Below are 26576 nucleotides of genomic sequence, written 5' to 3'. Positions count from 1 at the left end.
TGAGAAGTGATAGGAAAACCATATAGATAAACAAGGATGGAAATCTTCTCTGGGTTATAATGGTTCTATCCAATCTATTTTACAAGCATCATTTCATGATTAATTTGTGGTCTTGGTCTGGACCGGTATATCCCAATTGCCTCTGTCCTCTTCCCTGATATAGTTAATAGTATCCGCTAGAATCCCCTACTATCATCTCTACATGAACAATGTGTCCCATAGGCCATATACTCACGTGTATATTGTGTTCCAATTTCTGTGACCCCACATGGACGTCCATGTGGGGTATTGCATGGGCAGTTCAGCCTTCACCGAGAGTATCAGGAGAGATGACTATTTTCTTTGTCATATTCCCATTTATGTTCAGCTCTAGTAGTTCCTCGATGACATTTTATAAACTGTACTTCTACCTAGATATTATGTCTTTCATGACTTTGCCGAGACGTTCTCTCCATAGCCATACATTCCGCGATGAATAATCCTCCCAAATCGTTGAGAGGAAAACGAAGAATTCCTCAAATGCACACTTGTCCCTTTTGCAGCATGACCTTCAAACGGAGTCAACATTGTGCACGCCATCAACGCAGTCGTCGTCAGTCCCTGTCCCGTTCCGGTCCACTCTGTTAAAGAACAAGCTGACCCGAGTCTAGATACACGAGAAAGGCCCTTCCCATGTCGGTATTGTCAGAGAACCTATGCAAGAAGGTATGTGTATTTGGATCATCACCGAGGCTTCATGCTAGGCCTCTGAGCCTCGTTTATGTCTAACAGCCGACTTACAGAGATACAGCCATCCGCCACGAGAAAGCGGCCCATGAAACGGAATACTCCCCGAGAACTGTGCCTGATGAAAATATAATTGTATCGGCAGTACCAGGAAACACGTCAAGATACCACTATGATCCCCCCGCAGATTCACGAGGCCCGGGCCCTGTACAATCAGAGGATAGAACCGCGCTTGCAGTGACCGAGCAACCAGTTTCAACCTACAGCCCATATACAACCTCATCTAGCCCAAACGAGAGAATACAACAAGCTCTCACAATTCTGGACTTCACTAGTCTCCATTCAGAGGCTCTTTCTGCCAACCACTTGACAGTACCACACCCGACACCACTTTCAGAAACCGAGTTTATGCACAGAGAAATTACATACGGCATGGACTCCAACTATACATGGGAGACTTCAGAATCCTTTTGCACATACGAAGAAACACCAAGTAGCGCCGGGAGTGACTTTGATGAAGCAGCTACGCCCCCTTCTCAGTCATCTGCCGCGGGACAGACTCAACATTGCAATTATTCTCGTGTTGACCTTACTCTGTCTTCGGGACTGATGTTTGATCCACTGTGGGATCCGATTATGAGCAGAAAAGCCGCGGTCACCGCGTATGCGACTGATTTACATCAGGAAATTCTGCGCAGTCAAGGATTTACTTGACGAGGGACTGGCTTGCTTTGCGTTCTATGGGAAAAATAGAGAATGGTCGCATGGTCGCATGGGCGCACTATGTGGGGGGGACTAAGGTTGATAAAAGTATATGGCTCTAGCTATTGACCAATTAATTGAGATATTTCAGTGACTCATTAGAAAACAGACATGATTAAGTGCCTATGAGTATCAATGTATCAATATAATCCCAAACACATCTGGGTGGGGTACCCCATATATGGTACCCCATATATGCCCACATTTTGCCCTAAAATGTAATCTTCTACATTCATCGATTGAATCTGAACGGCCTTCGCTCTATCAAAATCAAAGAAACAGAAATATCATGGCTAACCAAATTAGACTCCCCATCACAGATGCATACGTTCACGTCCAGCTCCTCAACGGAGGCAGCATGACAGCCGAATACCATAAGCTTCATGCTGGGGAACCAGCAAAGAAATTTCGGTTATACAATTGGGCCTTTTATATTTATCATCCAACATCCCGGCGACACATTATCTGGGATTTAGGCTTATCCTCGGTGTGTCTGTTTCCCTATGGTATATCCCGCTCGACACTTACAAAAATGTAATATTCGAAACAGATTCCAGACGATTATCCTCCAGTGATTGCAAACGGTGTATTGAAAGAAGCCCAGTGCGAGGGTCCCCGGCAGTCGATTGCAGAGCAAATTGAACGCCGAAACGGAGTTAGAGTGGATGAAATCGACACCGTTATACTCAGGTGGGTATACAATCCAAGTTTCCATTAATAACTGTTCTCTTATCCCAATTGCTAGTCATGCGCATTTTGATCACTGTCGCCCGATACGACAGACATTCTCCAATGCAACCGCCTTCTTTGGCCCAGGCACATCAGAATATTGCTCCCCAGGCCACCTTGCGGATCCCTCCTCGGCATGGGATGGACGATATTTTGACCCGGAACGAGCAACAGAGCGCTGGGAGATATTACAAGGTCCCTGGGTCCCTCTCGGGCCATTTTCACATGCGATGGACTTCCTTGGAGATGGGAGCTTCTGGGTTATTCAAGCTCCTGGTCATATGCCAGGTAACTTATGTGCGTGTGTTAGGCTGCCAAATGGTGAATGGATTATGCTAGGCTCTGATTGTTGTCATTCACGGTATATGCTACTTGATTCTTTTGCTGAAAAAATACACTAACAGTAATGGAGAGCGTTGCTGGATGGTACAAAGAATTTTGGGAGCTTCAAGCTCCCGGATGGATCTACCTCCTGTCTCCATGTCGATATCTCTGCCGCGAAGGACACCTTGGCACGGATAAGAGAAACAGAGAGTCTGGGGGTTCATGTTGCCCTGGCCCATGACACCACTTGGATTCAGAAAGAGAATGACCCTGTTCTATTATCTTTGCTAGATGAGGAACTTTTGGGGGAGATTCGTGCTGCTCTAAGACAGCAAGCCCCGTTCTAGGACAGGTGGATATATGTGTGTGTTGAGTGAACCGCCCTTCCAGTCCTAGCTATAACGACCTAGCCTTGATTGTCGAATTTGGTTCTAGGTTCAGATTAATGGATATTAAGAATAGAACAAAGTATATTGTTCAGTCTTCCAACGCAAGTCCACAACCAGCTATGGCTAAGCAAATCTAGACAATGTCGGTAGGGCCGTGGAAGTCCAGATTAAGTAGAGGAATTCACAAGAGCAGCCAAACAATCCTTAGCCTTATCCGCACAAATCTCATTCCCAGCCCTATGGATGATAACTAGCTTCGCCCCTTTCATCTATCTCCAGCTACTGCTTCAAGGCAGTAGCCGCGCTTTTCGCCGGTGCAAGGATTAACGTTGAGACTTAAATCTGCGACAAACGAGGCCGTGTGTCTAACGAGAGAAACTCGACCCTCCCTTGGTAGAACTTACCGCAATCTTCGAGATCCACGCTTCGTACTTAAGCGTGGGGAGGGTAACCCATCTTGCTAGAGTTAAACAAGGGCAGATAATTAGATAATTATGATAGTCTGGAGAGGATATTCAAACTATGTGTTTTTGTCACTAGGGAATAACTCCATCGGCTCTCTTGAGAGACGTTTACTGCGTAGTTGGGTAGGGTTACCCCACATAGCTCCAGAGTACTCAGATCTGCAACAGCCCAAAGTCAGGCCGGTCACACCAACTCTTTGTAGTCATAGATGTTTTGATGTAGGAAAGTAACAATGTAAAAATTGATATACGGCCTAATTATAGTGAGTATTCGATAAAAGAAACCGTCCTGACTCCTAAGTGGGATTACCTTTTCAATGCCATCCATGGTGATGTGGGGTGATATTATCGTCAGCATTAGACCGTCCAGCAAAGTCCACGCATTACTAGTAACATAGACATACAAATAGCATCAGGCAGGACTTCGAGTGATACTCTATCTAGGTTGTTCAATCGTCTCTGTACCTCTGCAATCTGGAGTGCTGACGATAATATCACCCCACATATAACAACTCTGTAGTCGGAAACAAACGCATCAGGGCTTTTACAAATCCGATGGTTTCCGGCCTGGACGGCCTGGACAAGTCGACGAAATGGACTTATACTGTATTGTATGTGGGGTATACCAGATTTGAGGATTCTCCCCAAGCTCCTGTTTCTTACCCCAAACGGCGACAGTCATAATGTAGCCCCATATGCCACACACATCCCCAAGACCCTAACTATCCCAATATTGGAGTACATAAATAACAAAATAAGGAAACAGCCCTCTTCTTATATTCTCGTATACGAGAATCCCAGTTCATATTATTGCAATCTGTCAAAATGTCATTCGCGGACGCCATCAGCACATTGAACAAATCCGACCTCTTCATCCAGAACTCGGCCTTCATTGATGGAGAATGGTTGAAAACGGACAAGACATTTGATGTCTATGGTATGTAGTACCTCTCCCAAACACCTCTTTCCAAATACCCCCTAATCTCTATTTACTATATAGAACCCTCTACCGCGACAGTGCTCGGCACCGTCGCAAACTGCGACATGAGCGCTATGCAAACCGCCATCCAGAGCGCGCACGACGCCCAGCCAACTTACTTCTCGGAGACAACTGCCGCATCCCGCGGCTCACTCCTCACCAAATGGCACGATCTTGTCATGTTCAATATAGATGATTGTACTGAAGCCCGACCCAACCCAACCAAAACAACCACAAACAAAATTAACCTGTGGCTATAGTATCAACCCTTCTCTGCCTCGAAAACGGCAAAGTCCTCGCCGAAGCACGCAACGAAATCGTCTACGCCGCTAGCTTCATCTCCTGGTTCGCAGCCGAAGCAACCCGCGCCTACGGCGACGTAATCCCATCAGCGACTCCAAACACTGTGGTCATGACGCTCAAAGAACCAGTTGGTGTGTGCGGAATCATCACACCCTGGAATTTCCCGGCCGCGATGATAACGCGGAAGATTTCGCCTGCGTTGGCGGCGGGATGTGCAGTCGTTATCAAACCTCCGTCTGAAACACCCTTCACGGCATTGGCGTTGATTAAATTGGCTGTTCAGGCTGGGTTCCCGGCCCGGGTGATTCAGGTTGTCCCCACAAAAGACCGAAATGTTGCTTCTGAGTTAGCGGTCAATCCGTTAGTTAGGAAGCTTAGTTTCACGGGGTCAACGGGGGTTGGGAAGGCGTTGGCGAAATTGGCTGCGGGGACTGTGAAGAAGGTAAGTCTTGAGTTAGGTGGAAATGCTCCGTTTGTTGTGTTTGAGGACGCAGATCTGGATCTTGCTGTTGAGGGGGCTATGCTGTCGAAGTTCCGTTGTTCGGGGCAGACTTGTGTGTGTACGAATCGGTTTTATGTGCAGGAGCGTGTTGTTGAAGAGTTTACGAGTAGACTCGTTAGACGGGTTGAGCAGCTGAGATGTGGGCCTGGTCTTGCTAGGGATTCAACGCAGGGCCCATTGATTAATCGGTCTGCGGTGGATAAGGTCAAGGAGCATATTGCGGATGCTGTTAGCAAGGGTGCTGAGGTGCGGATTGGGACTGCTGCTTTGGAAGGACTCGGTGATGGGTTCTTTGTCCAGCCTACGGTGCTGACTGGGGCGACGAAGCAAATGGCGGTTGCTACGGATGAGACCTTTGGTCCTCTTGCGGCAATCTTTACCTTTGGGAGTGAGGAAGAGGTGATAGAGTTGGTGAACAACACCGAATTTGGTCTCGCTGGTTACTTTTACTCGCGAGATATTGGGCGGGCGATGCGCATTGCACAGAAGATACAGGTTGGTATGTGTGGCGTGAATACGGGCAAGGTGAGCGCTGTCGAGGCGCCATTTGGAGGCATCAAGGAGAGTGGTTATGGGCTTGAAGGGAGCAAGTACGGCATGGCCGAGTACCAGACCATCAAAACTGTGACCATTGGGAACATAAACCACTAGGTCGGAGACGAAACACATGAGCATTCATCACTCTTCAGGTTAGGCAGTCAGGAGCACTCATATAGTGGCGGCAGCTCAGATAGGAATGCCTCACCTAATCCAGAGAACACAGTGGACTATATATGTAGGGTAAATTTACTCTTCGCCCATTGCTCTGCGTAAATATATCTGAATGATCAACCATGCCGCCACCGCGCCATAGTCATGATTAAAACTATGAAAAGCAATTTACAGTAACAAATTATAGCATTGATAGAACCTCATTTTCAAATATTAGAGGTAAGACCTCACAGGTAAAAGCAAACGTTTCAGCCACGACGAATTTTATATCACATGCAAGATCAGCTGTAATAAAGTTGGCATAGCTTACGGTACTCCCCCGAGGGGATGTAGGTCGTCCGGCTAGATCTCCAATGACTTATCCATTGATCACAAATATCGAGTATCTCCGTGCGGGTTTCACCCCAGCCATGAAGAACATGAGCCCTGATGTTGAACACACGGATGAGCTCGGCATCAACAGACTTTAGTTCATCTCCTTTCTCACAGTCAACCCCCCATTGAAGACCATACCGATCCAAAAATGCCGCCTTCCATCCTTCAGCGATGTCCGGGTCACTCTCTTCTTTGGCAATGATAGCCTGGATATCGGCGCGAATGTGTCCTTCGTGGGTAGCGTCAATGATTGAGCCTTGCATCATCGAGGGAGGACATTTAGACCATAAATGCAGGACATATTCGCGTTGAGCGTTGGTTTCATCTTGTTTGTTCCTTTCCTTTCGTGTGAGGTTTTCGATGACATCTTCAAGGCCTGCCAGTCTTCGGATAATGGAGGAATCCTCTCGCTTGATCGAACTTTCTTGCCTTGGGGTGCTAATCTCTTCCTTAAGGTCTGCCTGGTCTTTGGCAAAGGATCGACGTAGGCCACTGATCTTTTCATTGAGGTCTATCTGTGCTTGGGCAAGGGATTGACGTAGTCTGATGGACTCTTCCTCAAGGTCTGCTAGTCTTTGGCGAAGGAAGGAATCCTCTCGCCTGATCGATTTTTCATGCCTTAGACCGCCGACCTCTTCCTTAAGGCCTGCCAGTCCAAAGATAAGGGAGTGACTTAGACTGTTGACCTCTACCTTAAGATCCGCTAGTCTTTGGATAAGGGAGGAATCCTCTTGCTTGATCGAATTCTCCTTCCATAGGCCGCTGACCCCTCCTTCGAGGCTGCCGACCTCTTCCTCAAGGTCTTTCACTCTTTGTATCAGGAGGGGATCGTCTCGTTTGGTCGAATTTTCTTGCCTAAGGCTGCTGACCTCTTCCTCAAGCCCTTCCACTCTCTGGATAAGGGGGGATCCTCTCGCTTGATCGATTTTTCCTGCCATAGGCCGCTGACCTCTTCTTCGAGGCTGCCGACCTCGTCCTCAAGGTCTTTCACTCTCTGGATAAGGGAGGAATCCTCTTGCTTGATAAAATTTTCTTGCCTGAGGCTGCTAACCTCTTCCTCAAGCCCTCCCAGTCTTTTGAGAATGTCGATCTCATTCCGTTTGTCCATCTCGTGCCCATCCTCGTGATCCTCCACATCGACCCAAGTAAAAGTGTCTTTCTCCATGATCGTTGGGCTCTAGGGATCTCGCTTTGGGTGTTCTTGAATAAGACTGGGGATTAGATATGAAAGTATGTGGATATGTGTGGAAAGAATAGCACAAAAATTTGAAAGAAGAGAAAGCTTACTGCATACTGACGCCTCTATTTCTTAGGAAACTTTGTAAGATAGATACCAAACCATTCTAGTGGAAAACCTCGGTTCGTAAGAGGAAAAGTAGGGAAACATACCATGGATATCTTCTGTCTTCAACTGGTTTGTGTCAAAATATCCAAAATTCAAAAATAGATGCCTAACTCAAAAGACATGTGCCTCGCGGATCTCAAACAAACCCCGTTATAGACCATACCGCGTCAATCGAGCTATATCCAGAACTCCAAAAATGGTTTGAATCTTTTTTATTTAATGAGATAGATGGTTGTAGATAAATAACGTTCGTCAAAAGCATGCAGCGAATACTTCAAGAACTCCCAGATTACGACGCCGCCCATTTCCCATTAGAGAGGAAAGCAAAACACCGAACCCTATCAAACCCTCCATTGGGTGAGAACCGAATTGGGCCAGACTGGGTCAGTCAGGCGCGTGAGTCCCATAACTAAATAAGCAATAGTGAAAAAAGAAGATTGAAAAATATGATAGAACAGCCGGAAAAAAGCCGGGAAAAAGTCCGAGGTCGATCGTGCGAATGGGCTGGACGTCTAGTCATGGCGAATCGGATCGATCGATGTTGTCGGATCGGACGGGATCGAAGGGAATTCGAATTCGTTTTTGGAAGAAGTTACGAGTCGATCTCCATTCCCATTTCCGCGCCTCCGCTCAGTTCACCGCTTGATGTTTGAGGGTGGTTGGACATGGCTTGTTGGAGAAGTGGCACGCCAGTATCCATGGAGCTGAAGGAGATGGGTTGTGCGCTAGGTCGGTCGGTAGCTCCAAGGGGAGCGGCGCCCTCGAATATGATGGGGGAGCTACGAAGATTTTGGAGGCATGCTTCCCAGGAGGAGGCAACGAGCTGGCCTTGAGTGAGGTCTTCGGTGAAAAGATAAAAGGCAGGCGAGTGTCCAGAAGTCGGAGTGGCAGACACAAGATAGGCGTTCAGAGCGCGGCTTTTGAGGAGCATCTGAGAGTCGTGCAGGTGGGCCGAGTATTGGTTGTCGATATACTTGGTCCAGCCACGAACAGCAGGGGCCATGTCACCGTCAGTGTTGACACGCTGCCAGCCGATACCTAGAAGACGGGTGGCATCATCCACTAGAGGCTCGGCAGGCGGAGCAGGCCCCGCATTGAGGGTGCGATGCAGATCGTTGGAGCTAGGGTCGTCCAGACGTTGATGGACCGAGGACAACGCGATATCGTCCAAACCGGGTGCAGATGTATCAAGGCGCTGGGACTTGCGGCTTACGTCGGTAGCATCAGAAAGCAGCGCGTTTGACCGCGAAGAAACAGGTGCAGCGGCAGCCTGCTCAGACTGTTGTTCGTACCATGTGCCGGTCTGGCTCTCGGCCGAGATTGCAAGGCCAGTCTGTGGGTTTAAAAGAACCATGCCTTCTCCATAGATGGGTTGGACCTTGGGTGCTGGCGCCGGGGGCGCGCTGGGAGCAACGGCCTCTTCAAAAGTGGCCTCATCGCGCGATCTTTTGCGAGAGGGCTTGGGAACCGCATGAGCAGACGCGAAATTGAAGCTCGAGGGGATAGGCTGCGCAGAGCTATTGTTGGCAAAGACGGTGCTAGGGTTTGCTGGATAGCCATTAAAGCTTGATGGGGAGTCGCGGAAAGAGGACTGGGGGAACTGAGCGAAGGCGTGTTCCCGGGAAGGAGAGAGAACCGTGGCCGGGCCGTCCGAGAGGCGATTAAGCATCATTGGACACATTATTGCCTCAAAATTGTCTTGGATGTGAGACAAGAGGGACTGTTCTGTTAGATTAGGTGAGCAAGACACAAAAAGCTTCAACCACCTGGGAGAGACGGAAGTAAGAAGGAGAGGTAAAAGGTGGAAGATGTCTCAAAAAAGTACGAAAAATATATAGAGAGAGGGAGAAAGGTGGGTTTGAAAGAGAAGAGAAAGAATTGGAAAGTGAAAAATGGGAAAAACGGGGGGAAAGGAAGAAAGTAGGAAGTAAGAGGAAGGGTAAGAGTGTGAGACAAGAAAGAACGATCTGAAGAAGTGGATGAATCGATGCGCGAAATGCGGAGTTACCAAGTCAAACGGTAATATACCAGCAAAAAGCAGCTATCCGATCGCCGGTGACGGTATTAATACATGCGCTATTAACGGGTACCATTGGCTCATGCAGCCAAGACGCCTCAGGTGGAGTTAAGCTGGATGGGTCGAGCTTAGAGACCATTGGCCTATGAGGCTGGACTGGTGGCCCGTGATTATTACATCACGTGAAACCCATAAGTCACGTGTAGGTACATATGTAGAGCAGATCACGTGCATGAGATGAGGTCATATAAATCCAAGTCTATTGGGGTACTATAAAGACACGAATGGTGAAAAAAAAATTTGAAAAAAATAAGAGACCACAAGATCAGGTCCAAAGCAAAACCGACACCAGAGCTCGTGCAAGTCTAACATCAATCAATGTTCGTAGAAAAAACAAAATAGTACACCGCCAGCAACAACACTTGTCACTGTATACATCACAGAAATCGGGCTGAAAAAAAAGGATTGGTAATAAAACAGCCAGAAACGAGCCCCTCGTTTCGCAGTGCACCACGAGGGCCCATAAAGACAACATTGAAAGCATAAGCGGCAGTCTCTGTGTTACCGAGAGACGGAAAGGAACGGATACCGCTATATGTCTGCACTTATCCACTCGGCGCTCTCATTTCCGCCGACTCAATCTGAGAAGGGACGTTGTGGCTTCGAACAGTGGGCCGAGTTTTGTGCGTTCCAATTTATAGAAGCTGAAAAGCCAAGGGTCTGATAAGTGCATTCAGGCATTACCAGCAGTGGCACCACCAAGGTAGCCCTTGACACGGTCAACGGAGTCATTGGCGTAACTGGGAGCCATAGTTCCAATAAAGAGGAAGAACATAAGAGCGGCAGCACCGAAGACGACAAACTTGCGCTGCGCAGGGCGGTTGTTGCCGTACTCAGCCCAGGCACGGCCAGCGGAAGAAGTGTACTCGCGCATCTTGTCACCACCAAGCTTGTACCAGACAAGACCCATCAGAGCAATGGAGTAACCGAAGAATTGGAGGCCGGTGACGGGAGTCTGCCACAGGAACATGGAGGCAGCAACCAACAGGATATCCTTGAGGACACCGCACAGAGTCATGACCAGGGAAGAGGTCTTGCCAATCAGGAAAACGACCGAAACGTTGAGGAGGAAAGCCACAACGGCATTAAGGACCAGAAGCCAGATACCAACGGAGTAGACGTGGTCCATGGTGACGTGGGGGAATTCCAAGAACAAAGCAACGGCACCGTTCATGACAGCACAGATGGGGGCGAAGTAGTACAGAGAAACCATGGGGTCCATCTTGAAGTCGGCGGAGCTGAGCAGACCCTGCACCATGACCAGACGGGTGGCCTCGAAAATGATACCACCAATCTGGAACAAGAAACCGACCATGTTGAACTTGATCTCACCGAAGGAGGCAATGACCACACCAACCACAATGATGGAGACGTTGGCCAGAACCTTCATGTTGGCCGGGGCCATACCCATACCCCAGGTTGCGATGAGAACAGCCACGGGAGTGGTGGCCTTGAGCATTTGGATGAAGGCAACACTGAGGTAGAGGTAGGTCATGTTACCGCAAATCAAGCTCAGACTGAACATTATACCGATGGGGACGATGGCGCGGAGGTAGACACGGCCGGTCATCTTGACCTTCTTGCGGCCGTCGAGGACATTGGTGGTGCGAGCGAGGAGTTGGGTCATAATGGTAGCGAAGGTCAAGTGCCATGTTGTGAGGATGATGGGGAAACCTATTCACAGTGTGTTAGTGCCGGCTTGCTTTGTATCCCGAGGTTTCCGATCTGACTTACGGAAGTTGGCATAGTCGAGGAGGTACTTGTTGAATAGGATGACAGTGGAACTCAAAGTGATCCATGTACTATTGATATGTTAGCAATTGTGTCAAGATCTGTTTCCTTTTGATGTTGCTCACGTCACATAAACCGCGGGGTGGAATGTAATGCCGGGCTGCTCTCCCTTCTCCGCTGCGGGGTTGACAGTAGGCAGAGTCTGCTCCCGGGGAGTCTCGCCAGAGGCGCGGACCTTCTCGCCGTCGCTCATTGTAAAAGTTTTAGATTGATCGGATAAAAAGCGCTTAAATTCAAAAGGTCGTGGCCGGGAGAGGCTTTGACTAAATGCGGAGGAAGCCACGGAGAAAAGTGGGCAAGATAAGGGAGATTAGAAGGCAATGATCACTAAAATGTTCCCGAGGTTAACAAGTGCACCGATAAATAGAAAACGAGTGTGGATGAAGAAATGATGATGAAGGTTGAAGGGATGGAATGGGGTACGTACTTCGGGAGTAATTTTTCTCGGCACCAAAAACATTAACTGAGGGATTTGCAAAGGAAATTAAGATGAAGGGAAACCAAGTGATTGTAAAGAAAATAAGAAGGAAAATAGACCAAGAACCAAAACACCAAAACAGAGGAACAGGAAACAAATAGATCCACTCGCCGCAAACAGAAAATCGTGAGGGTGTACGAATGCAATATACATGTATGGAAAGTTATATTTTTGGAATTACTGTTACGTATCTACTAAGGCCACCTGTACTCTATATTCATCCTCTCTTCCATAATTTATCCGCTTTCTTATGGAGTATATTTCAGCTGTATACTGGTTATACCAAAACCAATACGATACTTTACTAGTTAATTTTTCAAAGCCTGGCCAACCTTGGGAAATGTCCCCATTTGCTGGTCTCCTCTTTTCCTTTAAATATTCACCAATAATATTCACCTAACTTGATAGATCTCCACTCCAGCGCTGTCATATTCTTATCCTTATTTTTCAATCATATTCCAATTCTAGTAACACGTATCAATCTCTAGGTATGTTAGATCTTGACGGACGCATCTTGGAATGCCTGAAATAATAAAAAATTTGAGAAAAACCGAAACAGGCGCAGATCCAAATTAAGGCATTACGCAAGCATCTGTTAGCCAAGACCCACAAGAACCCGCGTTCAGTAGACCTGGGTCCCATTCGGTCCCTTACGGGTGGAGAATGCTGCGGCGATCCGCCCTCTGAAGGTATCTGACGCAATCAGGGGACTTTTCTCCCCCGCAAGTACTTTGTGCTTGGACCAGGGAGAAGACCCCTAAGCTTTTAGGATTAACGGGAGTTGGTGTTTCAAGAGGCAATTAGTATTCTCTGCTGATTCGAGAAGTTTTTCCTTAAGGAGGCGATAGCGAGATATTGGTTGCGAAGAGATCCTCGCTGTATTACTCTCTTAGGAGTGACAATCAGTGGAACCAGATACCTGTGCACTGAAGTTTCGCCAAATCCCCTTCTCTCCTCGAGACCGCCAAATGGGATGATCAACTCTGCGGACGTTGCTCCGGGAAAGGTTCAAGGTGTTTTTCCTTTGGAACTATCTTATTATGTTTATTTGATGCATGTGATACACAAGGTAATGTGCAACGGGGAATTGATGTAGATGAAACATGGATCACCATTAACAAATCAGTAGCCTAATTTGGTCCAGAATTTATTCAATGGAGGTCCATACAAACTACCCAAACAGTACGGAGTATTGCGTACTAATTTAACCCTAACCAATCGCCAACCTGCCAATGCCTACATCGGTGGCGTTTTTAGCCTGACCATATTGGATCGAGATTCAATGGTTGCCCCTATCTGTATATCGCCCCTTTTTTTTTCCGTTCTTCTAGAATAATGTTCCGAAATGGGAAGATAACGGGCATTCCAGACCCTGAATGTTATCCAACGCTAAGGGAATTCCAATATCGATTCAACCCGCATGCAAAAGGTGAATGCAGCTTTTATGCACTTCAAGTCCCTGCTTTTAGAGGTGTCATGATAAGGTCACCAATAACGGCTTTACACTGAATGTGATATGTTTTTTGACTAGGATCACTATTACGGTGTGATAAGATTGCCTTACGCGTTCTTTTACTACTCCATACTCTAATATTGAACCCTGGAGCACTGCCTCCCCCTGAGCGCATTACTGTAATTGCAATTGAGCTCTTCGTTAATGTGATAGGACCTAGTTTAAGGGTTTATAAAAAAAAGGAAATTAATTCCCAAAAAAAAAAAAAGAGATCATCTTAAAATTGAAAACAAAATAAAAACGAATCAGTAAAGCTGAAACAGGCACGTCTGTCTCCACCGGATCCGTTAATGCGTCTAGATAGCTTGGCTTGTCACGTTGTCCTCCCACTTCCCCTTCTTCTTTGGTTCTTCCCTCTTTATTATCCCTCCATTCCCTCTTGATCTTCTGCAGATTCTTGCAGCTGTGCTTCTATGCTGAACGTCGCCCGTAAGACATTCAAACGAGTCCCCAGCTTTCAGGACCTCCTACAAGGCAGAATGACCCACCCCGACATGTAAGGTCTCGCCCAACCATCAACTACCATCACCTCTAACAATTGCTTCACAGTTCTGTTGACGTTCTCGTCATTGGTGCTGGCCCAACTGGTTTGGGTGCCGCCAAGCGTTTGAACCAGATTGTAAGTATTTTCTCTGATGTTTACTGTGTGGAGAGGGGCACAAAAAAACCCATCCCCAAAAAAAGGGGGAGGGGTACTCCGGGAACCAGAAAAACTAATTGAGTATACAGAATGGCCCCTCATGGATGATTATCGACTCCAACGAGATCCCCGGTGGTTTGGCTTCCACTGATGTTACCCCCGAAGGTTTCGTAAGTTGCGACTTGATCTCAATTGTCCTCCACACCGCTAACTTGGTTCACAGCTCTACGATGTCGGCGGTCACGTTATCTTCTCCCACTACAAGTACTTCGACGACTGCATTAACGAGGCCCTCCCCAAGGAGGAGGATTGGTACACCCACGAGCGTATCTCCTACGTTCGCTGCCAGGAGCAATGGGTTCCCTACCCCTTCCAAAACAACATCTCCATGCTGCCCAAGGAGGAGCAGGTGAAGTGCATTGACGGCATGATCGATGCTGCTCTCGAGGCCCGTGTTGCCAGCACCAAGCCCAAGGATTTCGATGAGTGGATTGTCCGCATGATGGGTGTTGGTATTGCCGACCTTTTCATGAGACCCTACAACTACAAGGTCTGGGCCGTTCCCACCACCAAGGTAAGTTGCGACTTTTTCCCCCCGAGACTTGGAACAATACTAATCAATCATGTTTAGATGCAATGCGCTTGGCTCGGTGAGCGTGTCGCTGCCCCCAACGTCAAGGCCGTGACCACCAACGTCATCCTCAACAAGACCGCCGGTAACTGGGGTCCCAATGCTACCTTCCGTTTCCCCGCTCGCGATGGTACCGGTGGTATCTGGATTGCTGTCGCCGACACTCTTCCCAAGGAGAACACCCGCTACGGCCCCAAGAACAAGGTCGAGAAGGTCAACGCCTACAACAAGACCGTCACCCTTGCCGATGGCACCACCATTGGTTACGGAAAGCTGGTCTCCACCATGGCCGTCGACTACCTTGCCGAGGCTATGAACGATACCGAGCTCATGCCCCTCACCAAGCAGCTCTTCTACTCCTCCACCCACGTTATCGGTGTTGGTATCCGTGGTGCCCGTCCCGACCGCATCGGTGACAAGTGCTGGCTGTACTTCCCCGAGGATGACTGCCCATTCTACCGTGCCACCATCTTCTCCAACTACTCCCCCAACAACCAGCCCCAGGCCTCCAAGAAGCTCCCCACCCTTCAGCTCGCTGACGGCTCCAAGCCCAAGAGCACCGAGGCTCAGGACGGTCCCTACTGGTCCGTCATGTTGGAGGTTTCCGAGTCTTCTATGAAGCCCGTTAACAACGAGACCCTCCTTGCCGATTCTATCAAGGGTCTCGTCAACACCGAGATGCTCCAGCCCGGTGATGAGATCGTCTCCACCTACCACCGCCGCTTCGACCACGGTTACCCCACCCCCACCCTCGAGCGTGAGGGTGCCCTCACCCAGATTCTCCCCAAGCTCCAGGAGAAGGGTATCTGGTCCCGTGGCCGCTTCGGCAGCTGGCGCTACGAGGTCGGCAACCAGGACCACTCCTTCATGCTCGGTGTCGAGGCTGTTGACAACATTGTTAACGGTGCCGTTGAGTTGACCCTCAACTACCCCGACTTTGTCAATGGTCGCCAGAACACCGAGCGCCGCTTGGTCGATGGTGCCCAGGCTTTCGCCAAGAAGTAGATAATTCCCCCTTTTTCTTTTAACTTGTCCCACCATTCTTGTCTGAAGTGAAGGGTTCTATTTTTTTTTTACTCTCCATTTTTTTGATGCAATTGAAACGAGCTCATACCGTCATGGAAAAAAATTATACACGAGAGAGCATTTGAAGCGGCATCTGGAAGACGATCGATTGGCGTTCCATATTGTTACTTAACACCATCTAACCCTCTTCACCTCATCATCTACCTATTCCCTTGTTCTTCTATTAGCCGACGGGACTTGCTTTTGATACACTTTATTAGACTGCCTTGACATGTGCGATTGCTCATTTATAATTCATTCAATTGACCGATGAACCTCTTCGCTTTCCGAGTTTAAACCATCTCGTAAAATGATAAGCACGTGATTTGTTACACGTGACATGCTACACTGGATCCTCAGGCTCAGAAGTTCTAAAAATTCAGTCAAGCCATTTGAGGGACAACCTTGGAAAGATCAAAACCAAGAAGATCTCATCCTATATCGGCAGAGGGTTTCGTGGCTTTCCCATCCAACCTTAACACCCCACTATACCATTGCCCCCGTCGAGTTACACTCGCCACAATGCAGATCACCCAGACAATCACTCACCCACACCGCAAGAGCCTCTGCCATGTCCTCCATGAATCCAGAAACCAAAATCCCCCTGGATCGTGACCCCTGGATTCAAGAGCAATCTACCAAACGCCGTCTTAGCGCTAACGGAAATTTCCCGACATAGAGATTATTCTACGTGGTGGCGTAGTGGATCCCCAGAGAATGCGGGCCAACCGTGAACCAGTCGTATCGAGGGTCGAACATGTATCTAAACGGCATGTTCTGCAGATAACAAAAAGCAAAGAATCCGAGTAAGCAAAGTAAGCAATGCAGAGTGACGTAGGCAAGAGTTTCAGAGAGTTATGGGTGAGATGTGTCGACGGTTAAAAGGGCACTACCGAGGCCGCGTCAGATCTGGAGGCAGACAGGTTTGTGGTTCTTCTCCACTGAACTATTGATAGATTTGGGTTGCCGATATCGTTGTTTCAGATTGGTATTGTTTACATTCTAGATTGCTTCTTTTACATTTTAACGTGAGACATTGTAAAGTAGACTGAGGCTTGGAGGGTTATTTTTGATATTTCTTGTAGGCCTAGAACTGCTTCTGCGTCAGGCTGTTTCAATATCTCATATTGGGGGTTAAATATTGTATACTCCATCTGTTCCCCGGATGATCATGGGGTCTTGTGGTGAGAGACATCATACCATAAATATACAGAATTAAAGTCGAAGATGATAATACAAAGCCACTGGTATCAATATAGAAAACGCGCTGGGACGGCTCATGGTGGACTCGAAGAGGCCAAACCGCTAGAACAAATCCACCAATCTCAAGCATCTATCCATCTTGATAGAGCTCTTAGATGACGATTTTAGGGTGAGAGGCACGATCCTCGCCAGTGTTATTGGCCGCACTAGCAGGCGAAACTGCCCCCTCGGCCAAGACTGCCTCGTAAGACACCGTAGACGCTAAGGTTAGGTCCCGGAGTGGGACGCTTGCGGTGGCCGGACTTGACGACACACCACACGACAAGAATGAAACCTGTGGCGTGGAAGCTGGCGAGTCAATAGACATGGGTGTATATATAGCGTCAGTGTGGCTTGGCTGGTGGTTTTCTCGACGATCACGATCTGCCCGGGGGGACAGTTAGGTGGAGACTATGTTTGTTTGGGAGTTTGACATACCTGTTTCTTCAAGAGGGGCCTTACCGCTATGGAGTTCCAGTTCCTGCGGTGAGAGAGCAAATTTCACCTTCAGTCGCGGTGGGTCAACAGAGCGATCTGCTTGCGATTGTACTCCGGTGGAAATTGTCACTTTTAGCGAGGACTGTTGGGTTGAGTTTGGGGATTTGAGGCAGGACTTTGTCACGGAAGTGTGTGGAATTGCATCTGTAGAAGCATAGCTTCTGTTTCTTGGAGTAGATTCAAAATACGAGGATCCTTCTTGACTCAGGCATGTGGTATCAATGTCCACATCGGATTCCGAAGAGACACAGGAGCTGGGGGATTGGTCCATCTCATCGCAGCTTTCGTCGTCTATGTGCAGCTGCTCGAATTCGACAGTTAGAGTATGCCGGATATAGATCCGCTGCAGGTGAGATTCAATATCATTTTCGTCTAGGGCAATGAATGTTGGGGGCCGTCTGATCATGTTTTCGGGGATGGATCAGTTGCACAGAGCAGATTCCGTATATAGAAACATCGTGTCTTAGAGGAAATCGCGTTCACAATTTAAGAAACTTCGACTGGGAAATGCTGACGAAAACATATTGCAATGTCGGATAATCCTGCCCAGGTTGTTATAGGAAATTCTGTAAATGTAAATCTGTAAATAGTTTGCCAATGCCAATGCTGTCAACTGTCAACTCGAAACTGGACAAATCAGATATACCCATTCTATCTCACCCCTCAAAAGGATTAAAACATATATATTTCTCTTTTCATACTCTGAATCTCTCTCTCTCTGATTCTCGTCTTGGAATAAATATTAATAGTCAAGTCAGGCTCAGCCCCTCGACACTAGACCCAATTTCTACGGAGCCTCCTGTTGATCCTTCCCCCCTCTCCAACGTCGACTCTCACTCTCACACCTCTCTCTTCCTTCCTCCCCCCCCTCAACTATCTCTCGGATCATGCATCCGTTGCGTTTCCGATTATAGCCTGTCTTTTGTTGACCTTTCGACCTTACTTCCCCTGAACCCCTCGGCACATCTCCGGTCGCCGCAAAACCTCCAAAATCTCCGCCATGAACGGGGATCTCAGCCTGTCCCAGGCCCTAGGAGGGCTTCGGATAGCCAATCCAGATGATTCGCCTCTCTCACCGGAGAATGCGACCGCTGGTTCAACAGGCTCCAGCCCATTCGGATTGCCGGACGGTTCGGTATCAACACAACACAATCCCGCATATGACGAACACCCCTCTACTTTTCCTCCTGCACCCATCGAAGTCCCTGTGGCAGACGATCGCCAGACTTCATACCCTCAAACCTCCCCCGAGATACCACCACTGCCATCAGGACCATACCAGCCGTACTCGGCTCCGGCTCTCTCATCACCTCCGAATCCCAACCGGCCCCTTTCCTCCGTATACGTGAATGGCTCGGCAACATCGGTCCTTCCCCGTGATAATAGTTATCGCATTCGAACCGATTCCGGTGCTTCATCCACATCCGTGTCTCAGGCGCGGTTAGACGCACGAGGAGGATCGTCGGCATTACATGCCGGTGTTTTGGCGCGCGACAACTCCCACAGCGACCGATCTTACCGGACCACGCAGATCCCGGGGAACGGCCCGGCAGTGATGCGACAGTCATCTCGAACACAAGCAAGAGCTGGCGGCGCGTCTCAGATGCCGCGAACGTCTTATATGGCAGAAAACGGCCCAATGGCCAGTAGTGAGGAATGGAAAGAGCGTGGCGCGGCAGTCTCTGTGAGACAGGAGGTAGATGCCAACGGCCAAACTGTCTCTCGTTATATCAAGAAGGGTGTCCGAGACTTTTCGTTTGGGAATACCCTCGGTGAAGGCTCTTACAGTACGGTCGTCTTTGCAACGGACCGACAGACTTTGAAGGAATACGCGATTAAGATCCTTGACAAACGACACATTATCAAGGAGAGAAAAGTTAAATACGTGAACATTGAGAAGGATACACTCAACCGCCTGACCGACCACCCGGGTATTGTGCGGTTATATTACACCTTCCAGGATGAGCAGTCACTATATTTCGTGCTGGACTTGTGCAAGGGAGGAGAATTGCTCGGTGTTCTCAAACGGATGACCACATTTGACGAAGAGTGTACAAGATTCTACGGCGCCCAGATTCTTGACACGATAGACTATATGCACAAGCGCGGTGTCATCCACCGAGACCTGAAGCCCGAAAATGTGTTACTTGACAGCGGGATGTATGTCAAGATCACTGATTTCGGAACGGCAAAGATTCTCAAGACTCCACGAATTGATCCCAGTTCAAATGGCATTCTGCCTCTTGACTCGGCCGAGCTTACACAGGAAGAGCGGGCAAGTTCTTTCGTCGGCACTGCAGAGTATGTCAGCCCCGAGCTGTTGACAGACAAAAATGCATGCAAAGCCAGTGACCTTTGGGCTTTTGGCTGCATCATATACCAGCTCTTGGCCGGTCGTCCACCGTTCAAGGCTGGAAACGAGTACCAGACTTTCCAGAAAATTGTGGCACTCGACTACGAGTTCCCAATTGGATTTCCTACCGTGGCGCGTGATCTCGTCGAACGTCTTCTCGTTCTAGATCCTGCTCGGCGTCTTCAGATCGAACACATCAAAAACCATGAATTCTTTGAAGGCATCACATGGGGTCCAGATCTATGGAAGCAGAAGGCACCCCGGTTGAAGGCCTATGTACCCCCTGCACGCGACCCCATCAAGCTCAATGACAGTAACAACGGGGAGAGTCTGCCTCCAGTCATCTCCACTGCCCCTTCGAACGCACCAAGTGCCAGTTCCCGCCACCTTCCTCGGGTGGTGACGGAGCTACCCCCTCCGGAGTCAGCTCGATATCGAATGGTCGCCGGTACTGAGCAAATCCAACGAGCGGATCTTGAAGTTGGGTAATTTGGTTGTCTTGTCTTCCGCTGCCTCACACAGCCCGACCTCCAAGAACAGCAGTGGTGAGATTGAGGCACCCAGGAAGTTCTCTCGTTTCTTCTCAGGAAGCACCACAAAGAAACGACAGCGGTTGGTTATGGTCACATCATCGGGACGCGTCATTCTAGCCGCATCGGGTGGTGATGATAAGAAGATCAAGCTTGAGATTTCCCTGCTTGCTCCGGGGACAAGTTATAGAAGTACGACGGATTCTAAAGGAATTTCATCCTGGATTGTGGACACGGTATGTAGTTCATCATTTATCAGTCAAAGGGACTCATCTAACGAAACGCACAGAGAGATAAACATTACGTCTTCGAGGATCCCAAGCCATCATCAAGCAACATCGGCGCTACAGCAGTCCAGGTACAAGAATGGCTAGACGCATTGGACAGGTCCCGGGAGATGGCATCACAGCAACAAAGCGCAGGCTACTCTGATGATGCATTCCGCGACCTTTCCTCTGGCTTCCCTAGTCCCGCCAACACACTAGACCGCACCTCCGACATGCAGAAAGACGATAGAGGCCCACCATCATCGGGTCGGAATCACCTGGTGAAACAGCAGACCACCGACACCGAGTCAACGAAAGGAAGGAAACGATTCAGCAAGCGTCATTCGAAGAATGGGCTCGCTGCGGTGTTCTAATGATATTGAACAAGAACTATACATCTTGCAATCCATCTATCCACCCTTGCTAAATTGCCTTTCATTGTCGTCGGTATCAAACCGACTTTCCACCTTTCCTCGCACCTCGCCATCTCATCATTTGAATACAGACCATCCCCTCCACTCGTCTCCTCATCTCTCTTTCTTTATTTCTCTTCCATGCACGGGCATTCGCACAAAGATGGGATGTCATCCCAGCATATCGGTTCTCCTACCTTTTGCATATTCCAGTGACAAGCGTGTTCTTCTGTTTATTTACGTTTTTGGGGAAACATGTTTCTTGCATTTAGATTTGGAACGGAGCCTGCGCATACTTTCTTCTTTCATCTCCTGATAGCCTATTTCAGAACACCGCTTTTCCTTGTCGTTTGCTATGTCGTCCGCTGTTATATATCCCTGATTTGGCCTGAAGCATCACAACTTCGAGAATTTTTCTGTCCTCTTTTCATTTCTTTCCCTGTCTGGTAAGTTATCAGGTTTTCTTGAGGCTGACTCGTGTTGATTATCCTTGAAAACATGAATTCAAGGCTGTCTATACGCCCATGTCCTCATTTTCCTCTTTCTCTTATATCTCTTGATGTTTTCTTTTTAGGCCCAGTTCGGACAAAAGAATACTTTCCTTGGATATCATCACCTTTCTCATTGTCGACTTCCCTGCTTCCTTATAGTTGCATCTTGGTTTGACCTCATTTTTCATTGTGATTTTATTCTACTTGCTTCACCCTTGCCTCTCCTCTTGGTATACACTTCCTTGTCTCTTTTTTTTTCTCTTGCTCTGCTTCTTCCTCCGCTCTAGGTCGAGAGATGATATACCCGATTTCGATTTTCCTATTCACAAATCATTATTTTACCGTCTCCCTACAATCATTACATACGTTGAAATCCATAATGAAATACTGCGTATCCCAAACAAAATGATCTTAAAATGTACTAATTGATAGGTATATAAATAGGTAGGCACAAGCAAACATTACTCATAAAAGCGAGATTATATCTCCATTATTTCCACCAAATTAAATGAACAACCAATCGAGGCGCGAATGATCCAGCTCCTCGATCCAGTCAAACTCAAGATCGTAATCATTATCATCATAGTCCTGCTCATCAAAAACATTCCGATCACGACGCTTGAGATCCTGTTTCTGCCACATGAGACGCAGAACCCACGCAGCATTTCGCACATTAACACTCGTCAGAGCCTCATAAAGCGAGCGGAGTTTGTCAAGAATAAGAGCCCGCTGTGAAGGACGACACTCCGCGCCAGCGATGAAAGTGGGCCAGATGAGGCATTTGAAGTGCGAGTCTGAAGGGGGGATGAGGCAGATTTGCGTAATGAGGTTTGTCGCGATGAGTCTGTGGTCCAGTGGGAGGCCGACGTCTGTCCACGGGGGTGAGAAGCCTTGTCTGGGACGTGAGAGGACGCGGCTTGTGTAGAGGTAGACGGCGTCTTGGTAGGAGGTTGCGAGGGCGAGACGGTAGGTTAGGTTTGGGAGGAAGAAGACCTTTTGCATATCTTGGCTCCAGGCTATTGGGTCGAAGTTGCGGATTCCTTGGAGGAGACTTGCGAACGAGTCTAGGGTGAGGGGTTGGCCGGGTTGAATTGGGTTTGGCAGCGCTGTTGGTTGGGGAGTTATGGTGGTGACTTCCGGGTCTGGGTACCAGAGGGCGTGGACAAAAAAGATTACTTCTAGGAGGTAGGCGGGACATCCGACCCAGGAGTTTTCTTCGAGGCGTTTGAGGATTGCTGGGTCCATGGATGAGGAGTAGAAGGGCTTTGAGAGCGCGCCTGGGCGAGCTAGTGTTGATCCCATGATTTCCATTCTGTTATGGTCAGCAAGAAGTTTTTGCTATAAGCAAAGACCCGAATCTTACATTAAACACCCGTCAAGAGCAAAAGCGTCCAGGTCGTCGAGGATTCCTTGTCCCGGACCATTTTCAGGTCGGTCCTTGAGAAGCTTCTTCGCGCCCTCGATATGATAACTCCAGGCCCCGCTGCCGGATTCAAAAATGTCTAGGAATGCAAGCAAGACGATGGCAGCTATGGTCCTGCCGTCCTTCTGCATCGCTGGGTTATTGAGGTCCATAGACAATTGGCGAAGGGCGCGCTGCTTGTACTCCAAGAAATGATGATATGCCTGCGAAGTTGGTTTTCGAGAACTTGCTGGCGCAACGATATCTTCAATCTCCTCTGCTGACAAGTTTGAATCCGTCATGGAAAGGTTGCCGGATGACCATGGTAGGACAGATGAGTCCGACTCCGATACAAGAGAGTAATGAAGGGCTCCAAGAGCAGCGATGCTGCTAGCAAGAACAGGAGAATGGTTGACCAGCGCAGTAAGATCACGGAAGGGATTTTTGTGTTGCGAGTAAAGCGCAAAGTCGTTCACCATATATTGATTGTCTTACGAGTAATTGTCAGTAGAGCCACAGATAATGCATCGGGGAAGTCTCACAGTGATGTACGTAGTACCTTGAGAAACGGCTGAGATCTTTGAGCAGTGGATCTACCAGTCCCCATGGCGTTGGAGTATAGTTGACAGGAGGAGTGCTTCGAGGAACATGGACCACTGCGGCGTCCTGTTCCTCGGCCGGATTGACCCCTAAGTACGCTATTTCTCCCCCAAATGTTGGAGTTTCCATCTCAAAAGCCCATCCATCAGTCTCCGGACTAGGTTGACTCCCGGAGCTTTGCGATTCCCCATCGGTTGAGGATTCGGCGATAGAGAAAAAGCCGAAACCGCTGCTCGTCGCAGGCGAATCATATGTGCTGGACGTCCCAGTAGCTGGCTGGCGCTTTGGCTTGTTAGACGGGATTTCCACGTCATCAAAACTGCGGCCCATCATCTTTCCTCGACTAGCTACACCACCCTTGACCCAGACAAGCGGTTTCTGGTACCCCAGACATTCTTTCCCCGCATCTCGACACTTCCGGCAGGTGGGTTGGCCATTGTCGCAGATGATGCGACGTCGTCGACAGGTATAGCAGCCTTTGGTCATCCTCTGAATGTGAGGGAAACGTAGTTCCTTGAATGGATAATGAAGAAGCGAGCCACTTGTGAATTTTGTTTGGCGCCACTCGCCATCGTTGGCTATGGTCAGGACTCGGAGACGGGATATTGACAAAGCCACACGACCATTTCTAGCCGCTTAAGAAGTGACTCTGTCGAGAACTGTCACACAAGTTGTAAAACAAGTAAATTCGTCATGCTCCACGAGCTTGGAATGATTCAGAAAGCTTCTCTCGCGGGCCCCGCGGGGAGGATGACTAAGAAAATCTTCTGACGATCGAGACCCCAAAGACTGCTTCATTCTATCTCAATCTTCAACTTGCTCATTCCATATTAGCACTTGGAACTTCATGGTCGAATATTATAAAACTGCAAGATGGTTTTGAATCTCTTGCTCCGAAGTATGGAGGTAAGTGCTTTTGCTATCGCCACTCCAATCTTCACTGACATTGTTCCATCTTAGATATGGCTCACCGTTCGAGTACGTTGCTCCGACCTTGGCATGCGTGCGCTTGAGTTTGCATTCTAATCGTCCACACAGCTCCTTCGAAGTCCGATCTTCCATCGTATGGTGGGCCGAGTTCACCAAAAAGTTCAACATATCAGATACGGGGTGCCTCCGGAGGAGCAGGGGAGGCACCAAACTTGAGGGACAAGGTATGCTTCGTACCGACATATGGTGAAATACTGTGTCTGACTTGTTTGGATTAGATTTCAAGTACAAGAAATTCCTTGACCATTTCAAGGAAGAGCTGAAGGACCAGATGAAGGGAAACCCGCGGAACAAATTTTAATACCCTGGCGCTTGTTGATAAGGAAACTGATGATACCCACATTGAATATGACACATAGCGCATGCTATCTTTTTTATCTTTCGCGAATTTGGACTTTTGCTTCTTGCCATCGTTTTGGCGCTTGTGTCAACATCGGGTATACAGTGGGATACATTTTCGCACTCCCTGGGATGCATCCCTTGTTTCATCCGGAGAGTGAACTTGATTTGAATCATTGACTTGCCCCTTCTACTATTTCCAGCTATTTATATATACAGTCAGGCTGGGATCCAATAACTGGGACATATATATCGAGTTTCGGGATTCCTCTCAAGGGTGCGCCGCAGGATTGTTACATTGGATATAACTGGGCTCCAGAGGCAATCAAGACCCGTCAAATTACCATATTTATGTATTACTGCTGATTTTACGCTACGCAACTAAAGATTATTAGCTCAATGCAGACGAACAGAAATAGTACAATCACGATGAATTCTATCACTTCGAACCATTTTTACTAGTCTAACCTGACTGCCGAATATCAAAACAAGCCGATCATGCTGGAGTTGAAGCTGAAGCCGAACCCTTCCGCACTCTCTGCAATTTTCGGGTAGACACATTCAAGCGTGTCCACATAACTCGAAGCCGGACCATCTCAACCAAGCTCTGCTTCACTCGAGCCAGAACCTTTCTAAAGACAAGTGCTCTGGCGGGCCTCCAGAAGGCCTTCTGTGTCTCCCGGGGGTTGGTTCGCAAGAACATGACCTCAATCACTTCCAGTTTTTCTTCACAGGGGCTCTGACTCTGAACCCGCTCCATTTTCTTTTCGATGTTGGTGAATGCAACGAACTTGCGTCTACCAAGGCGTTCGGTGTCTAGGCATTCTAGCTGCGTTTCGTTGCCGAAGAATTTCACAGAAAGCATCTTTGCAATGATATTCAAATAATCTTCGCTGACGTACTCGGAGGAGGTATCGGTATTAGCATTGATGCTCTTGATTATTATATCAGATAGACTAGTTCACGTTAGTATTTCAAGCTTAAGTGGGGTACAGATCATTTGGAATGGTACTTACTGGACGACAACATGTGTAATATTTGTGAAATCGTAGTTCTTGAATCGGTCTTCGCATTTAATATCAAGGTTGGGAAGTGAGAGTGTGATGACCTTGGGAGAAGAGCGTGTCTCGGCCATGTTTTGTGAGGATCGAGGTGCTGGGATTTGGTTATCGAGGGATTGGTCGAGTAAATTGGGTGTAGAATGAAGTGGTATCGGTATGGCAAATCCTGAATATGCTAAACGCTTTGAATGCTGAACGCTGAATGTGTTGTAGATATGCTTAGGGGGACTTGGTATTATGGGAGTTGTATGCAAGGCTGTTGATGTCAAATTAAAATGTAAAACAGGAAGAAGAGATGACTTTTATATCAGAGCAACTGAATAGCAGAAGGAAATAACAAAGGAAAAAATATCTCCATCTCATGCGAGCATGGCCTCGAGAACAAGAGACTCTATTCTTAGGAAAATAAAGAGATCATTGATCCAACAAAGTAAACGATTCGTGCCTTATTGCTTGGCTATTATGGGCGTTTGCCTTTTCTTGCCCTTTGCAAGGAATCAAAGCTTCTTACTTTGACCACAAAGCAGGATTCGAATGTGAGGTCTTTGCTCAACCTTCTATTTATGCCCGCAAGAGATATTCTAGAA

General features: G+C 48.1%; 12 protein-coding genes across 12 annotated transcripts; 6 read left to right on the top strand and 6 right to left on the bottom strand.

Annotated features, from left to right (window-relative positions):
• Positions 1-672: 672 nt before the first annotated feature.
• On the top strand, positions 673-1440 carry N7517_002451 (uncharacterized protein; the record flags this gene model as incomplete). Its single annotated transcript, XM_056720181.1, has 2 exons — positions 673-705; positions 772-1440. The coding sequence occupies 2 exons, from the start codon at positions 673-675 to the stop codon at positions 1438-1440; spliced, it is 702 nt and encodes a 233-aa protein (XP_056584316.1).
• Positions 1441-1777: 337 nt separating this feature from the next.
• N7517_002450 (MBL fold metallo-hydrolase) lies at positions 1778-2888 on the top strand (the record flags this gene model as incomplete). The annotated part of the gene is made up of 4 exons (XM_056720180.1): positions 1778-1975; positions 2039-2178; positions 2234-2505; positions 2632-2888. 4 exons carry the CDS (start codon positions 1778-1780, stop codon positions 2886-2888), a joined length of 867 nt encoding a protein of 288 aa, XP_056584315.1.
• A 1331-nt stretch (positions 2889-4219) lies between these two features.
• N7517_002449 (NAD-dependent succinate-semialdehyde dehydrogenase) lies at positions 4220-5829 on the top strand (the record flags this gene model as incomplete). Its single annotated transcript, XM_056720179.1, has 3 exons — positions 4220-4331; positions 4395-4571; positions 4634-5829. 3 exons carry the CDS (start codon positions 4220-4222, stop codon positions 5827-5829), a joined length of 1485 nt encoding a protein of 494 aa, XP_056584314.1.
• Positions 5830-6170: 341 nt separating this feature from the next.
• N7517_002448 (uncharacterized protein) lies at positions 6171-7429 on the bottom strand (the record flags this gene model as incomplete). The annotated part of the gene is made up of 2 exons (XM_056720178.1): positions 6171-7074; positions 7134-7429. 2 exons carry the CDS (start codon positions 7427-7429, stop codon positions 6171-6173), a joined length of 1200 nt encoding a protein of 399 aa, XP_056584313.1.
• Positions 7430-8201: 772 nt separating this feature from the next.
• N7517_002447 (uncharacterized protein) lies at positions 8202-9281 on the bottom strand (the record flags this gene model as incomplete). Its single annotated transcript, XM_056720177.1, has 1 exon — positions 8202-9281. One exon carries the CDS (start codon positions 9279-9281, stop codon positions 8202-8204), a length of 1080 nt encoding a protein of 359 aa, XP_056584312.1.
• Positions 9282-10359: 1078 nt separating this feature from the next.
• Positions 10360-11670, bottom strand: glfB (uncharacterized protein; the record flags this gene model as incomplete). The annotated part of the gene is made up of 3 exons (XM_056720176.1): positions 10360-11360; positions 11421-11488; positions 11543-11670. The coding sequence occupies 3 exons, from the start codon at positions 11668-11670 to the stop codon at positions 10360-10362; spliced, it is 1197 nt and encodes a 398-aa protein (XP_056584311.1).
• Positions 11671-13843: 2173 nt separating this feature from the next.
• Positions 13844-15744, top strand: N7517_002445 (protoporphyrinogen/coproporphyrinogen oxidase; the record flags this gene model as incomplete). The annotated part of the gene is made up of 5 exons (XM_056720175.1): positions 13844-13964; positions 14018-14087; positions 14198-14278; positions 14332-14682; positions 14740-15744. Exons 1-5 carry the CDS (start codon positions 13882-13884, stop codon positions 15742-15744), a joined length of 1590 nt encoding a protein of 529 aa, XP_056584310.1. The 5' UTR covers positions 13844-13881.
• Positions 15745-17158: 1414 nt separating this feature from the next.
• Positions 17159-17950, bottom strand: N7517_002444 (uncharacterized protein; the record flags this gene model as incomplete). The annotated part of the gene is made up of 2 exons (XM_056720174.1): positions 17159-17430; positions 17485-17950. 2 exons carry the CDS (start codon positions 17948-17950, stop codon positions 17159-17161), a joined length of 738 nt encoding a protein of 245 aa, XP_056584309.1.
• Positions 17951-18544: 594 nt separating this feature from the next.
• On the top strand, positions 18545-21067 carry N7517_002443 (PDPK1 family serine/threonine-protein kinase; the record flags this gene model as incomplete). The annotated part of the gene is made up of 3 exons (XM_056720173.1): positions 18545-20382; positions 20420-20663; positions 20717-21067. The coding sequence occupies 3 exons, from the start codon at positions 18545-18547 to the stop codon at positions 21065-21067; spliced, it is 2433 nt and encodes an 810-aa protein (XP_056584308.1).
• A 1034-nt stretch (positions 21068-22101) lies between these two features.
• On the bottom strand, positions 22102-24085 carry N7517_002442 (Zn(II)2Cys6 transcription factor; the record flags this gene model as incomplete). Its single annotated transcript, XM_056720172.1, has 3 exons — positions 22102-22909; positions 22961-23489; positions 23542-24085. The coding sequence occupies 3 exons, from the start codon at positions 24083-24085 to the stop codon at positions 22102-22104; spliced, it is 1881 nt and encodes a 626-aa protein (XP_056584307.1).
• Positions 24086-24472: 387 nt separating this feature from the next.
• N7517_002441 (uncharacterized protein) lies at positions 24473-24890 on the top strand (the record flags this gene model as incomplete). Its single annotated transcript, XM_056720171.1, has 4 exons — positions 24473-24505; positions 24560-24612; positions 24638-24753; positions 24808-24890. 4 exons carry the CDS (start codon positions 24473-24475, stop codon positions 24888-24890), a joined length of 285 nt encoding a protein of 94 aa, XP_056584306.1.
• A 534-nt stretch (positions 24891-25424) lies between these two features.
• On the bottom strand, positions 25425-26063 carry N7517_002440 (uncharacterized protein; the record flags this gene model as incomplete). Its single annotated transcript, XM_056720170.1, has 2 exons — positions 25425-25884; positions 25945-26063. 2 exons carry the CDS (start codon positions 26061-26063, stop codon positions 25425-25427), a joined length of 579 nt encoding a protein of 192 aa, XP_056584305.1.
• Between the last annotated feature and the right edge of the window lie 513 nt (positions 26064-26576).

The sequence above is a fragment of the Penicillium concentricum genome (genome assembly GCF_028827145.1).
Source record: "Penicillium concentricum strain IBT 3081 chromosome Unknown utg000001l_segment0_segment0, whole genome shotgun sequence".
Taxonomy (NCBI): Eukaryota; Fungi; Ascomycota; class Eurotiomycetes; order Eurotiales; family Aspergillaceae; genus Penicillium; species Penicillium concentricum.
This window is presented reverse-complemented; position numbering and strand designations above follow the sequence as displayed.